Source organism: Rissa tridactyla, chromosome 10 (genome assembly GCF_028500815.1).
Source record: "Rissa tridactyla isolate bRisTri1 chromosome 10, bRisTri1.patW.cur.20221130, whole genome shotgun sequence".
Taxonomy (NCBI): Eukaryota; Metazoa; Chordata; class Aves; order Charadriiformes; family Laridae; genus Rissa; species Rissa tridactyla.
In genome coordinates, this window is record NC_071475.1 from 2,989,347 (window position 1) to 3,002,394 (window position 13,048).

The window sequence follows — 13,048 nt, forward strand, 5'->3', positions numbered from 1 at the left end:
TGGCCCCTCCCCGCCCGGTGCGGGGCGGAGCGCTCGGTCCCCGTCCGTCCGTCCGTCCCCCCGGCAGAATCGGGGCGGGCGGCGGGATGTGCGGACGGACGGCCTGTTCCTTGGGGGCCGACAACCTCCGCCGGGCCTGCGCCTATCGCGATAGCCGGGGCCGGCAGCGACAGCCCGAGTGGATCCGGGCGGAGCGGTACCGGCCCTCCTACAACAAGGGCCCGCAGTCCAGCGGCCCGGTGCTGCTCTCCCGACGGCACCTCCAGCAGGTACCTCCCTCCCTTCCTTCTCTCCCTTCGCCAACCGAAACAAGGGCTCCCGGCGCCCCATCCTGGCTGCCGCCGTATCCCGGTGGGCTTAAACGGGAGCTTGGCCGGGCGGTGGGGACGGGGTCGTGCCGCCCGGGGTGGTGGGTACCCAGCCTGAACGGGACCGGCTTGTTTGGCTTCTCTTGGCGCAGCGGCAGGTATTGAATTCAGTACGTGGCAGGTATTGAGTTTTCTAGTTACAAAGATGTCTCCTCCTGTTAGTATTTACGTGTTCCTTGGGGGGGGGGGGGGGGCGATCGGTACCATGCTTCCAGCATAGCGTTATATTTTCTGCAAAAATTCATATATAAGTAACTAACTGTGGTAGAGTTATAGAATTATAGACGTTCCCCAACGTCTATAATGGCTCTACTGGTTTTATTCTGCTTTCCTGAGGCTTTTTTTTTTTTTTTTCATTTCATAACGCTGCAGAGAGTGTCCGGGTCGCTTCGGTAGGGGAGGGTAGAGAGGAAAAAAAAAAAAAAAAAAAAAAAAATCTCAACTTCAGAGCTGTAAAATAGCAGTACACCTGTGGTGACCGTTATCCCGGCTAATTTAAGCCTCGCCAGAGCTCACTCAGACAACCTGAGCAGCCTGTACGGCCGTGTGTGCATCTCGTTGGGTTTCCGCAGAAGAGATGCCCGGTGAACTGCTGCTCTTCCGTGTTCAGCGGGGTGAAGCTGGGTGCGCTGAATTGAAACACCCCAATCTGGGCTCCCCCCCCCCCCCCCAGCTCTTCCTCCCCTGGCCGGTGGGACAGCGAAAGGGGCCACTGCGATCCGCAGCCGTTACCGGCACTGGGGATGGGGTGGGACGCCTCGGTGGGGGCTGCTTTGGAGTGATGCCGTTGGGCATCCATCATACCTTCCTTTCCTGCCCTGGGGTCCCACATCCCCCCGAGCGCAGCCGGTAAGTTGATGGAGCAGAGAACATGGGGTTGGGAGCGTGATAGGGGTCACGGGCAGACACCCGCTGGGTTGTCCCTCTCCGTTCAGCTGTTGGGACACTGCGCAGTGTAACGTGCCCCTTTTTTGCCACTCCTCATCTGTGGGATGCTCTGGAAGACTTCACAAAACTGGGCATGTACATGTCCCTATATATATATATATACACACACACCCCTATAGTAGGTATATGTATACCTCTACTGCGGTTCTTTGGGAGCAGATGCCCCCGGGGCCTCGCCGGCCCCCGCTGTGCCCTGCCCGGGGCTGGCAGCTGCGGGCAGAAAGTGAGAGGGAGCTGGGGGAGAAGTGAAAGCCGCGAGGCGTTTCCATCGTCCCAAGGCAGACGATATGCAAAGCGCAAAGGAGTGAGAGTGCACCCGGCCAGCAGAAATCACGTTATTAAAATGAAGGTGAGGCTTACGTCCTGTGGGACGCTTGCTTTTTAAAGAGGAAAGTTTTGAGGACCTTGGAGCATGACGTAACTGTTTACCTAAGGGCTTGGGAGCTCACGTGTCCAGGCACTTCCCGCTGGAGAAAAACTGCGTTCGTTCCTCCGGAGCTGTTGGGCAAGCCTCGCGGAGACACTGTTATTTATTCCTGCAAAATATTCTTGGGCTTTCTGCTGAAGATTAATTCTTACAGCAAAGCCGTTAAGAATATGCAAAGGGTTATAATTAGTGGCTATTTCCGCATGGCTGGTGAGTGGCATTCCTGCAGAGGAGCAGCTCTGGTGCTGGGGGCACTGCGAGCCCCAGCTGGGTTCTGGACAGGGACGCTGGCCTCTGCTCCCCTTGCAGGGGGAGAAGCCCCTCTCTCAAGCCGTGGGGATGCTCGTGGTCCCTGCAACATGTCCTTGACCCGAGGTGTTTCTCCGTCTCGTTCAAAAGGATGCCGACTCCTCCGAGCGGGTCCTCATGGACATGCGCTGGGGCCTGGTTCCCTCCTGGTTCAAAAAGGACAACCCTTCCAAAATGCAATTTAATACCTCCAACTGCCGCAGCGATACCATGCTGAAGAAGTCCTCCTACAAGGTGAGTTGCTGCTGCCTTTGTGTCCAGCTTGAAGAGCTCGCGTAGTCGGCAAAACCAGAGCCAAAGCCTCTCCCTAGCGAGTACCGGCCTCCTGCTGCAGAGGGGAGTTCGGTCCCTGCGCTGCGGAGCTGGCGGATCTCATTAGAGTAGAAGAACTGAAAAGGTTGTTGCTGGTGAAGCTCACCTTTCATCCCAGCGCTGGTGGTGGCGTTTGTGCGCCCCGTGGGGCAGCATAGGGGAGCCCCAGGAGGGAGCGGGGGGCCTGGGTGGTCCCAGCGGCCCCCGTCCTCCCTTACAGCCTGCTCGGGGCTGCTCTTCACCCCTCGCTTGTGTTTTCTCTCCCCCAGGGTGCTCTCCTCCAGGGCAAGCGCTGCGTGGTCCTGGCAGATGGCTTCTACGAGTGGCAGCAGCAGAGCGGGGGGAAGCAGCCGTATTTCATTTACTTCCCCCAGACCAAGGACGCTGTGGTACGGGGTCCCTCGCCATGTCTGAATGCTCTGAGCCCCTGCTCCCTCCTGGGAAAAGCTCCCTTCCCTCCAGCCGTGCCCGTCTCTGGGGGTCTCCCTTTCCCAACGGGGTTCTGTTCCAAGGCAGGCTTGCACCCTGGCATCCCTCTGCGGCCGGCGGTCCCCCAGCTGTAAATGGTGCCACAGCGTCCCCACCGTCACGCTGGCTGCTCCCCGCATGCCGGGTATTTGCATGGGTGGGTGATGTGTCTCGCAGGGGACTGGGCTGGGAGTTTCGCTGCCTCTTTCCTTCAGCTGAGCCGGCGGCCGGGATGTTCAGAAGTGGAGGAGGGCGCTGGCTTGCCCTGGAAGGCGCTCCTGCTGCTTCTCCTGGCGTTACCTCAAATTAGTGGAAGGGCTCCTGGAAAGCCCTCAGATTAGTGCAGTTCATGACTGAGATTGACGAGCCACGGCACCGGCCAGTCTGCGATGTTTTGGATGCCCGTGGGTCGGCACTGACTGGGGCGATGGGGCCTCTCTTCTGTAGGCCGAGGAGAAGGAGGGAGAGGAGGAATGGAGAGGCTGGAGGTTGCTCACCATGGCTGGGATTTTCGACTGCTGGGAGCCACCGGCGGGAGGAGAAATGCTGTACACTTACACCATCATCACCGTGGATGCCTCCAAGGACGTGAGCTTCATCCATCACAGGCAAGTGAGAGCCGGGGGCGGGGGGCTGCAGGGTGGCGGGGGGGTGCGGGAGGAAAGCTGCGCCTCCAAACGCTGGTCTGGCAGCAGGCAGGCAGGGAGCCCTGCCACCTCCTGATGCCCTGGGAGACAAACGCTACAACATTACCAGCTTGTTTCGGGTCACCGGCTCACGCCCTTTCCATAAATCACCATCTTTGTGCCCTGGCGGGTGGCGGTCAGAGTTGGATCGCTCTCAGGAGTTGGATCGCTCTCCGGAGTTGGATCGTTCTCCGCCTGACTAGGGCTTGGCAGTCAACTCCTCCGCCTCTTCCAGCAAAGCAGCTACCTGGGCAAAGCGAACGTGTGCTCTGCCTTGAAGAAGAGCATCCCACTGCTTTGATTTTCCCCCCGTTCCCCCCCGAGCTGCCGGCTCCTTGCTAATGTACAAGCCCAGCTTTTGCCACCCGGCTCTGCCATATGGGCACTGGGCTTTGGCTCTGACTGCCGTGTCCCCTAGGATGCCAGCCATCCTGGACGGGGACGAGGCCATCAGGAAATGGCTGGACTTTGCCGAAGTGCCAACCCAAGAAGCGGTTAAACTCATCCAGCCCACGGAGAACATCGTCTTCCACCCAGTCTCCACCTTTGTCAACAGCGTCCGCAACAACGCGCCCCAGTGTCTCGCACCCATCGAGCTGGGAGCCAAGAAGGTGAGCGCTGGGGGCGTTGGCAGGGGAGGGCTTGGCCACGGTGACGTCCCCAAGAGGGGATGATGGTGCCGGGCTGCAGGAGGGGCAGCAGCAGGCGGCATCTGCAGGGCATGACTGTGCTTGATGCTGGAGCAAAGAGCCCCCGACAGATTCCCTTCCCTCCACTTCCAGAAACAAACCGTCACCCCGTGCCAGGATTTCTCTGCCAAATGAGCCAAATTCCATGTGAATTGGGGCTTGGAACAAGCCTGTTCCCGGCAGCCCGGGGAACGTCCTGCAGATGTGCCTTGATTGCTCCAGCCTCCCCGTCCTGCTCTGGACCAGCTCTCGCAGTCGGCTGCCTGCCCTGCTCTCGCTCTGCTTCTGACTTCTCTCCCGCTGTCTTTTGTCTCTCCAGGAGGCCGAAGCCACCCCGAGCAGCAAAACGATGCTGGGCTGGTTAAAAAACTCCCAGGAGGGTTCTCCCCAGAAGAAAGAAAATGATTTGCCCAGGTGGACGAGCCAGTTCATCCACAGCCCTTCGCCCAAGAAAACCAGTGCAGATATCCTGCAGCAGTGGCTGGGGAAGGAGGGACAGCCGGCTGCGAAGAAGCGCAAGGCTTAGGCACCAGCTGGGATGGCTGGCCATCCTTTTTCCTTCTGATTTGCCTAAGCAGAACGAGGAATGGTGGTGGGTTTTTTTTTTTTGGAAAGCTTTGCAGACTGGTGTTGAGATTCTCCAGGCCTCTCAGGTGTTGATCCGATGCTCTAGGTTGTTGTCTCTGTTCTTCGTGTCGTGTTAAAGGTTGGTGTTTGTCTTTAAAGCTTTTGGCTTTGTCTTGTGCTGACGGGAGTGAATATAACCTGCTGGCCTCCCTCCCTGCCAGTCGCTCGTGAGGACCAGAGATGATAAAGCCCTGAGGACCATCTCAGCCGGCTGGGGAGGAGCAGCTTCTGCCTTCTCACAGTGTCCGTGTCTCCTTCTTCTGTTTTCTTTTCTTTTCCCTTTTTTTTCTTTGGTGTTAAACGGGTACCTCTTTTTCCATTTAATTCCACATCGCTTCTGTACAAATTCCTTTCTGGTACTCTTGCCCTCAAAAGATGGCTGCGGTGCACAGGAAGGTGCAGTAGATACTAGGAGGAAACCCCAGGCTGGGAAGATCTGCCGGAGTCATCCCGCGCTGCACCGGCGTTGCCACCTGCATCCTTGGCTCCTGCCCAGGGAGGTGTTTGAGCGGCGCCGGGGAAGAACGGGACTTTTCTTGGGTTCCCCTGCGGGCAGCGGGGGTGGGACAGCCTGTCTTGGTCACGTTGTTTGTACAATCGTTTTTGTTAATGGGATTTGAAGACTTAGAGAGGATTTTCGTGGTCTGTGGAGGGATGCGCTCCGCCTGGTTCATAAAGGTTGTTCATTAAAGCCCAGATAACCAAAGTGCCGTTACAGACCAGCCTAGGGCGGTTGGTTTTGAGGTCAGGGATTTTGTCAACAGAGCCAGATGTTGCAGACCAAAAAGCCTTACACGGTGGCACCCTTGCAGTGCTTCATTTGTATTGGAAAAAATAAAATGGGATTCACTGGCTGACTGCGCAGTGCCCTTGTCCGTGTGCGTGTCCGTGTCCCCCTTGCTCACCCCAGACCCCTTGCCCCTGTTTCTGTGTCTCCTCTCCAGCTGCTGAGGCAGAGACCAGCTACCTGCTGCTGAGCTCTCAGGGTAGAAGTAGGGCCGTGTTGCTGGAGCATTTCCATTTGCCAGTGGAATGTATTCCCTGGGGATTTATTTCAGGGCACCTCTCGAATGATCTGTCCCTGGGGAGCCGCAGGAGCAGCTGTAGCTGGGGCTCGTCCCTGGGGAGGGTCAGTGGAGCCAGAGCAGGAGCTGCAGGACGGGCATCCGGGGAGGGCCAAATCCGTCTGTGAATCCCTCGCGTGCCACGGAGGCGGCTGAGCCCAGAAGGTCTCCTGGCTTATGGGAAGCTGGGGTGGGATTAGGATTTCCAGCCAGAAAGCCTGTTGCTCGCTGGCTCCTCATCGCTCCCACTGTGACTTGAGGCAAGAGAGTCGCTGCATTAGCAGCTCCTGGCAGAATAAATAGTTCTTCATGCGCTGAGGCTGTCACCTTGGTGCCTGTACTTGCAGGAGCCATGAGGGAGGTTTCTCTCCCTGCCTGGCCATCACTCCTCCAGCATGAGCAGCTCAGCTGCCCTGGCCCGGTCGGTGCTAACTGCAGATCAGGCTTTTCCAAAGGTCACTACCGGCTCGTCTCAAATTCGTTTCAGGCTTCCAGTTGCTGTGGAGGGAGTGAAGATGCTGAGGACGAGCAGGGCATGCTCACCTTTCCCCGCTCTGGGGAACATAATCCTTCCCTTGGGGAGGCATGGGCGGATGCAAAGATGCAGGGCACAGCTTATCTCCCTCCGGGCTGTGAGCACCGGCGGCGGCAGCAGCGTCACCAATTAAAAAACTGTGCTGAGGGTTTAATGAGAAGTTGTTATTGCCGAACCTTTAAACCGGAGCCTGGCTGCTCGCCCGCCGCCGTTTGCAGCGGTTGCTTCTACCTGGCAAGGAGATGACCGCGCTCAACCCAGCGTGACCTGGGCCCAAAAGCTGGCGTGGGAGCAACTTTCCCCTTTGATGCTCTGGCAGGGAGGGCAGCGCGGGCAGGCGGGGGGGATGCTCGGGAGGCGGGGGGAGTCCCCCGAGTCTCCCGAGCATCCCCCCCGCGCCCGCAGGCCCTGCAATCCTTCCAGGAGAGGGGGCCTCTGGAGAGGGCTATGGATTTGGGCAAAGCAAAAGGGGCAGCTGGTGAGGAGCGGCAGCGCTGCCGAGACCCCCAGGGGAACTCCCCACCACCACCACCACCCCGGCCCCTGCGCAGCCAGGAAAGAGCTAAGCTACAGGGGCGTGTGGGTTACCCCTGGCTGCGCCCGGGCTCGGCCGGTTGGTAGCCGGGAGCCCTCCACCCCCCCGGAGCAAGGGCCAGAGCCGTGTCGCTCCCCGCCGGGCGCTGCCCTCGGCGCCGGCCCCGCGGCCGAGCCCGGGCTCTGCGAGCCCTATGCAAATCAGGGATCGAGGCAACAACCAATCAGCGCCGCGCCGGCGGCGGCGGCAACCAATGGGAAGAGGCGGGCAGCGGGGCGGGCAGGGATATCCGCGGCGCGGCGGCGGCGGCGCTGGCAGTGCGGCGGCGGGCGGCGCGCAGGGCGGAGCGGCGGAGGCGACGGCTGCGGGTAAGGGCGGCGCGGCAGCGGCGGGCGGGGACGGTGGGGCCCCGGCCCGGAGGCGCGGTGTAATCGGCGTGTTATCCTTCCCCGCAGGCGCCGGGACCGTCTGTGTGTTGCGGCGCTTCTTGGGAGGAGGAGGAGGCGGCGGCGGCGAGTGGCCGCTGCCTGCCGGCCATGTCGGGCCGGGGGAAGTCCGGCGGCAAAGCGCGGGCCAAGGCCAAGTCGCGCTCGTCGCGGGCCGGGCTGCAGTTCCCCGTGGGCCGGGTGCACCGGCTGCTGCGGAAGGGTAACTACGCGGAGCGGGTGGGCGCCGGGGCGCCGGTGTACCTGGCGGCGGTGCTGGAGTACCTCTCGGCTGAGATCCTGGAGCTGGCGGGCAACGCGGCCCGCGACAACAAGAAGACGCGCATCATCCCGCGGCACCTGCAGCTCGCCATCCGCAACGACGAGGAGCTCAACAAGCTGCTGGGCGGCGTGACCATCGCCCAGGGCGGTGTCCTGCCCAACATCCAGGCCGTGCTGCTGCCCAAGAAGACGCAGAGCTCCAAGAAGTGAGCGCTGCCCCCCCACCCCTGCCCCTTACCTCCTCCCCGGCCCCCTCTTCACTACTGTCCTACCTCCCCTTACAAGGGGGCTGGGGTTCCCTTTCCTGCCCCCCCAGCCCGGGCTGGGTGGTGAGCCCTGGCAGCACCCCGCCGGCCCTCCGCTAGCCCCCCAGCCTGGGCTATGGCTGGGTGCTGGGGGAGCATGGGTGAAGTGATGCCCTGCTTGTGCCCCCACCCTGCCCCTCTTCCTTCTCGAAGAAGTGTTTTTGGAGGAGGCAGCTGGATCACAGCTGTCGGCAGTGATGGCGTTTGGAGCCGCATGGTTGGGTCACAGTGCTGAGCTGCTGGTAGCTGCTGAGGATTGTTTTGGCTGACGTGGGGATGGACATGGGCACCCCTAGCCACCTCTCCCCTCTGGCGGCCCTGGGGCTGTGCAGGGCCCCCCCAGCTGGCCCCGCTCACCCTGCATTAGGATGGGACTTGCTGCTGCTGTGCCCCCTCCCAGCAGTGCCATCCCGGCCGCACTGCAGCGGGGAGGGCAGGGGGCTGGAAAATGTGAAAAGGAGGAAAAGTTTCTCCATTGGCAAGAAGTGACTGTTAGTTTTAGTTTGATTCATGGTAAAGCTAGTGCATTGCCTACTGTAAAGAAGCTCTGGTCCTATTTATTTTAAGGTCTCTTATTTTGGGGTACCTCCCTGCAAAGTCACCTTCCTGTGGCTCGCTGGCTTTGTGGGCGCTGGGGGGCTCGGTGGTCCCACACGCCGTGGGTCCCGCTAGCGGGGTGGGGTGGAGGCTGCAGTGACAAATCCCCTCGGAGAGCGTCGCAAGGTCAGGCGCCCGCCGGGAGCGGGAGCTGCCATCTTCTGCTGTGGCTCCCCTCCTCTCCCGGCTGCGGAAGCCCTTCGTCTCGCCGAGAGCTACCCTGTACCCTGGTTGCACTTCTGGAAATGACATGCTGTGTCTTTTTTGTTGTTGTTGTTGTTCTTGTTGTTTGTTTGTTCAACACTACTTCTGGTTCTGAGAAATAAAGTGATGATTATATCTGTTAACTGTAACCTTCTATGGATTAATATTTCTTTTTAAAGGCAACCCTAGAGTTTGTATTAAAACCCACTCTTAGCTAGTACTGTATTTATTTAATGGCTGTGTGGATAATGTGCGAGCATGGGGGCAGGCTAGCTGTCCCGTGACACCTGGAATAGCTGATGCAGAGACAGCTTTCCTCGCTGCCCAGAGCAGCCTGCTTCTGTGGAGGCCGATAGTCGTGTGCATGCGGCAGTGTCTGGGCAATCGGACCATAGACCTTCATAACGTGTTTTTTAAGTTTAAAAAAAAAAAAAAAGAGCAATTTCTATTTATGTGCTGTAAGTAGCATGTGTTCGACCTATTGAATCAGCTGTTAATCTTGTGGATGAAGTAACTTACCCTGGCTCTGAGTTTATTATTATCTAGAGTAGATGAACCTGGATGCTTGTCAACTGGTTTTATGAAGGGGTTTTTCGCTCTGTTGTGGAACGTGGAAGCGGTGTGTTCGTTAGTGTTGTGCTAATGGGGGTGCGGACATGTCCCGCGGTTACGCTGGGGTACCCTGACCTCGGGTGGGTGGGGGGCACCTGGCCACAGCCCCCCTGGGATCTTTCTTACTCCTGTAAAGTGACTGTTAATGTTGGCGAGGTGGGGGTGAGGGGTTTCCTTCCCGTCCACCCGGCGGTGGCTGACATGTCTGTATCCAAGTGTCTTGTTCTCTTCCCTCTTGTTTTCTCCAGGACCAGCGTTTGGTACAACCCGAGAGTGCTTTGTATTTCTTAGAAAAATGCAGAACTTGTGATACTGAAAAGAACGGTGCAAACCAATATCTGATTAAACTGGTTCCCTGTCGAACGTGCTGTGTCTTGTCACCTCACCGAACTACTGACTCTAGCAGCGGTCTGTGGGAGCCGGCTCTCTGGTGGCATCCCGATATCTGGGCTTGGTTTTCCCCAAGTGGGGAGGGACTAGTAAAGCACCACATCTGACCTAGCAGTGGTCCTGCTTGACCTTCACTCTGACAAATGGTCTTGTCCTGCCCCTGGGAGTGGATAAAACCCTTCTCTGGCTCTTCTCCCTGCTAATGGGAATGCCGTGTTGCCTGGTCGCTCTGTCACTAGCACCAGGAAGCCTGAGCTGCCCCTGAGCTGGCAGCAGCAAAGGGGGAGTAAGGCTGGACCCAGGACCCTCCCCAGTGCTGGAGGTGCTTTCCCCACCCCGTGGGCTGCCCAGGACCCTCTGGGTGACCTTGCAGGCAAGTAGGCAGAGATGGGCTTGCGGAGGTCAGGTGGGAAAAGCTGATCTGATGAGGAGAGAGGAGGTCTGGAGATACTGGGTGATGGACATCTCCCAGTTTGTTGCACTGGTGCCTGGTGTGCAAGCCAGAGTTGCTCCTGGCTTGGGTTTGGGAGGAAAGGTTGTGGGAAGCTTAGATACCTTCCAGTGGGGTCAGGGTTGGGTGCTGGCGAGGTCTGTGCTGGGCTGTGGAAGGTGTTGGGCAGGACTGGAGCTGCTGGACTGGTCTCCGTAGGGCAGTGCACCTTCTGCCCTGCCAAACGTGCTGTCCAGAACAGAAGGCAGAAAGGAGGATTAAGCAGTTGAGGGTGCCCTGGGGCAGGGAATGGGGATATGTCAGGCTGCTGTGCTGCACACCTGGGGCTGAGTAGCTCTGTAGCCACCCTAGCTATTGTGTGGCTCTGCCCAGGCTGGTGGGGTGATGCCTGCAGCTACGACTAGGAGCTGGTGACACATGTGGTGCCCTTGACATTGAGCTCCAGCTGGGTTCTGAACTTCCAGCTGTGTGATGGACTGTCTGGGAAAGCTGGGCTGTTGCAGACCAAAGGAAATCCTGTCTGTCTTGCCAAGCGTTGCTAAAGCACTTGGCCTTTATCACCTGCTAAACTTCACATCTGAACATCGTTGTGACCAGGACAGTGCAAGTCTTGGTCTTTATTAGAAAGCTGGAGTGGACTTTGCCACCTTCAAGCTTGCAGCTCCAGAGAGAGGTCTCTCAGCTTCTTGGAGCAGTGTTGCTGGTCCTGGCTCTTCTGAATGCTTTGGAGCACCAGAGCAGTTGAGCTCATAAAATAAGGACTTGGCTGAGTAGAGCCTTCCCAGAGGTCACAGGGGCCTGAAAGGGTGTTTGAGGGTCTTTGCTTCCCTGGAGGAGGGGGCAGGGGGCTGCAGGGCTCTTCCCCTGCCTCCTCTTGAGCACTGAAGGCGAGATAAGCCCAGACCTGGAACTGAAGCTGTCTTCTGTGCCTCCTGCTGTGTGCAGTGGAGTCTCCACCAGCTGCGTACCTCAGCTCTGGAACTGGCTGTGTTTGGGTGACGAGACTGGAGTCACTGGCCCTTGGGGCTTGGGTTTCTCTCCAGTGTCTGGCCCTTGTGGCTAGCAGCACCCATGGGAGCTCGCATGGGGATGCTCCAGCATCACAGCCCCTGGCAGTCTCTACCTGTGAGGTGAGATGCTGCTGGCCCCTCTGACCAAGAGGTCAGAGCAGGTCCTCCAGCTGGACCTGCACGGTGTGTTGCCCTGCTGCCTTCCCCCTGCCGGGCAGCCGGAGGCTGGCTGCCTGCCTGCCCACGGGAATGCCACCCGTGGATTACCTTCGTGGTAACGCTCCTTAGCAGTGGAGCAGTTTGCCTCAGGTCAGCGCTGAGGGCAGAGCCGTGCCCTTGCTGAGTCGTTGGTCTGACCACCCCTCCTGGGGCATGGGGCCGCCCCTCCATCTGCTGCTGTGCTTACGCCAGCCAGCTGCTGGACTGCGAGGCTGGCCAGACCTGGGTGATGGCAACCCCTCCTAAACCTGCAGTGTCATCTATTGACTGAGGAGACAATTGCAGATCGTTGCTGGGATGCAGCCGCTCTCCCCCGGTACCCGAGGTTGCTGGCAGGCGCCCGGGCTTGGTGTGAGACTCCTTTGGGCAGGGGGACGGTGGCAGGTTGGACCCAGCAGCAGCCTGTCCTACGTATAGCCCCGGAGGGAGGCTGCAGCCTCCCAGGAGCAGAGTCTCGCTGGCCTCTTCCAGGGGCACGGCTGGCTTGTCTGAATTCAGCTGACTTTTCTTCAGGGAGTGAAATTTGCTTCCCTTCTCCCTGCTTGTGCTCCCACGGGCACAGGGATAAAGCTGCTGCTTTATCAGGGGGGTTGAATGGGCCCTGGAGGATGGGGGCTGCTCCTTTCCTGGCAGTGCCGAAGGGGTTGTGGCTGTCCCCAAGCACCGTCTGGCTGCTGTTCCCCTGCCCCCTCCTCGTGGGGGCCTCGGGCATTGGGCTGATCCGTGCTGTGCTCCCCAGGAGCACGTAGATGCTCTGAGCGCAGCACCTGGGAGGGGGCGGTGATGCTCCTGCTTGGTGCCCTCCTCCCTCTCTGGTGGAGGCAGCTGAGCTGGACCCTGCTGTGAGGCAGTTTTTGGTATTTTTGGGTGACAGCCCGTTCCGTTCGACTGCAACACCTCCTGCCCCACTCCCTGCTGGCCCCTTCCCCCCCCACCCCCCCCACCCCCGCTGTGAGACGGGGTCCCCGGCGAGCAATGCTTGTGTCGCTGCGGGCTCACCCCGCGCCTGCAGAACAAGATGGCCCAGATCCTCGGCAGGGCTTTACGCAACCTCGCTGCTGCCAGCTATAAATAGGCGCAGCCATGGAGGCGAGGAGTGGCTCCACGGGGTGCAGGCCGCGGCTCCGAGTGCCTTACACCCCCCCCCGCCGCTGATGCCCGGGGCACAGCAGGAACCGCAGATCCCGGGGGAAAGGCCCCCGCAGCTGCAGGGAATAGTGGAGGTAGGGGTGCGTCCTGGGAACTACCCCCCCCCCCCGCCTCCAATTCGGGGGGTTGTCCCCATTCACCGCATCCACCATCCCCCCCCACACCGCTCAGCCAAGCGCAGCTGCGCAGCGACCGCGCTCCTCCCCAGCCGCCATGGCCGGGGAATCCTCGCTCCGCTCGTCCTGCCCTTCCTTCCCGGCAGGCGCGGCTTCCCACCCGCCCCCATCTCCCTGGAGGCCGGGAGCAGCGCCGCAGCCCCCTGGGCCCCCCCTCCTCTCCTCCAGGCTGGGCTGCCACCCACCCCCGCCCCGCGCCTCGCCCCGGGGGCTCCGCGGCCCCGGCCCTCCCCGCCCCGCAGGGAGCACAACACAGCTCT

The 13,048-nt window shown here is 59.9% G+C and overlaps 2 protein-coding genes across 3 annotated transcripts; both read left to right on the forward strand.

The window, feature by feature from the left end:
• Positions 1 to 25: 25 nt before the first annotated feature.
• Positions 26 to 4,932, forward strand: HMCES (5-hydroxymethylcytosine binding, ES cell specific). 2 transcript variants are annotated; one of them, XM_054216410.1, is made up of 6 exons: positions 27 to 269; positions 2,143 to 2,286; positions 2,634 to 2,753; positions 3,280 to 3,440; positions 3,937 to 4,129; positions 4,527 to 4,932. In XM_054216410.1, exons 1-6 carry the CDS (start codon positions 87 to 89, stop codon positions 4,731 to 4,733), a joined length of 1,008 nt encoding a protein of 335 aa, XP_054072385.1. In that variant the 5' UTR covers positions 27 to 86; the 3' UTR covers positions 4,734 to 4,932. The 2 variants fall into 2 exon arrangements, with proteins under 2 accessions (XP_054072386.1, XP_054072385.1); XM_054216411.1 differs by lacking the exon at positions 2,634 to 2,753 and having other exon boundaries at positions 26 to 269.
• A 2,352-nt stretch (positions 4,933 to 7,284) lies between these two features.
• On the forward strand, positions 7,285 to 9,756 carry LOC128915687 (histone H2A type 2-B-like). The gene is made up of 2 exons (XM_054216412.1): positions 7,285 to 7,336; positions 7,424 to 9,756. The coding sequence occupies exon 2, from the start codon at positions 7,505 to 7,507 to the stop codon at positions 7,883 to 7,885; it is 381 nt and encodes a 126-aa protein (XP_054072387.1). The 5' UTR covers positions 7,285 to 7,336; positions 7,424 to 7,504; the 3' UTR covers positions 7,886 to 9,756.
• Positions 9,757 to 13,048: the final 3,292 nt, after the last annotated feature.

Coding starts and splice junctions, on each gene's coding strand:
- HMCES (XM_054216410.1), top strand. CDS start 87: ATGTGCGGACGGACGGCCTGTTCCTTGGGGGCCGACAACCTCCGCCGG. Junction 270..2,142: donor CCCGACGGCACCTCCAGCAG/GTACCTCCCTCC, acceptor CTCGTTCAAAAG/GATGCCGACTCCTCCGAGCG. Junction 2,287..2,633: donor TGAAGAAGTCCTCCTACAAG/GTGAGTTGCTGC, acceptor TCTCTCCCCCAG/GGTGCTCTCCTCCAGGGCAA.
- LOC128915687 (XM_054216412.1), top strand. CDS start 7,505: ATGTCGGGCCGGGGGAAGTCCGGCGGCAAAGCGCGGGCCAAGGCCAAG.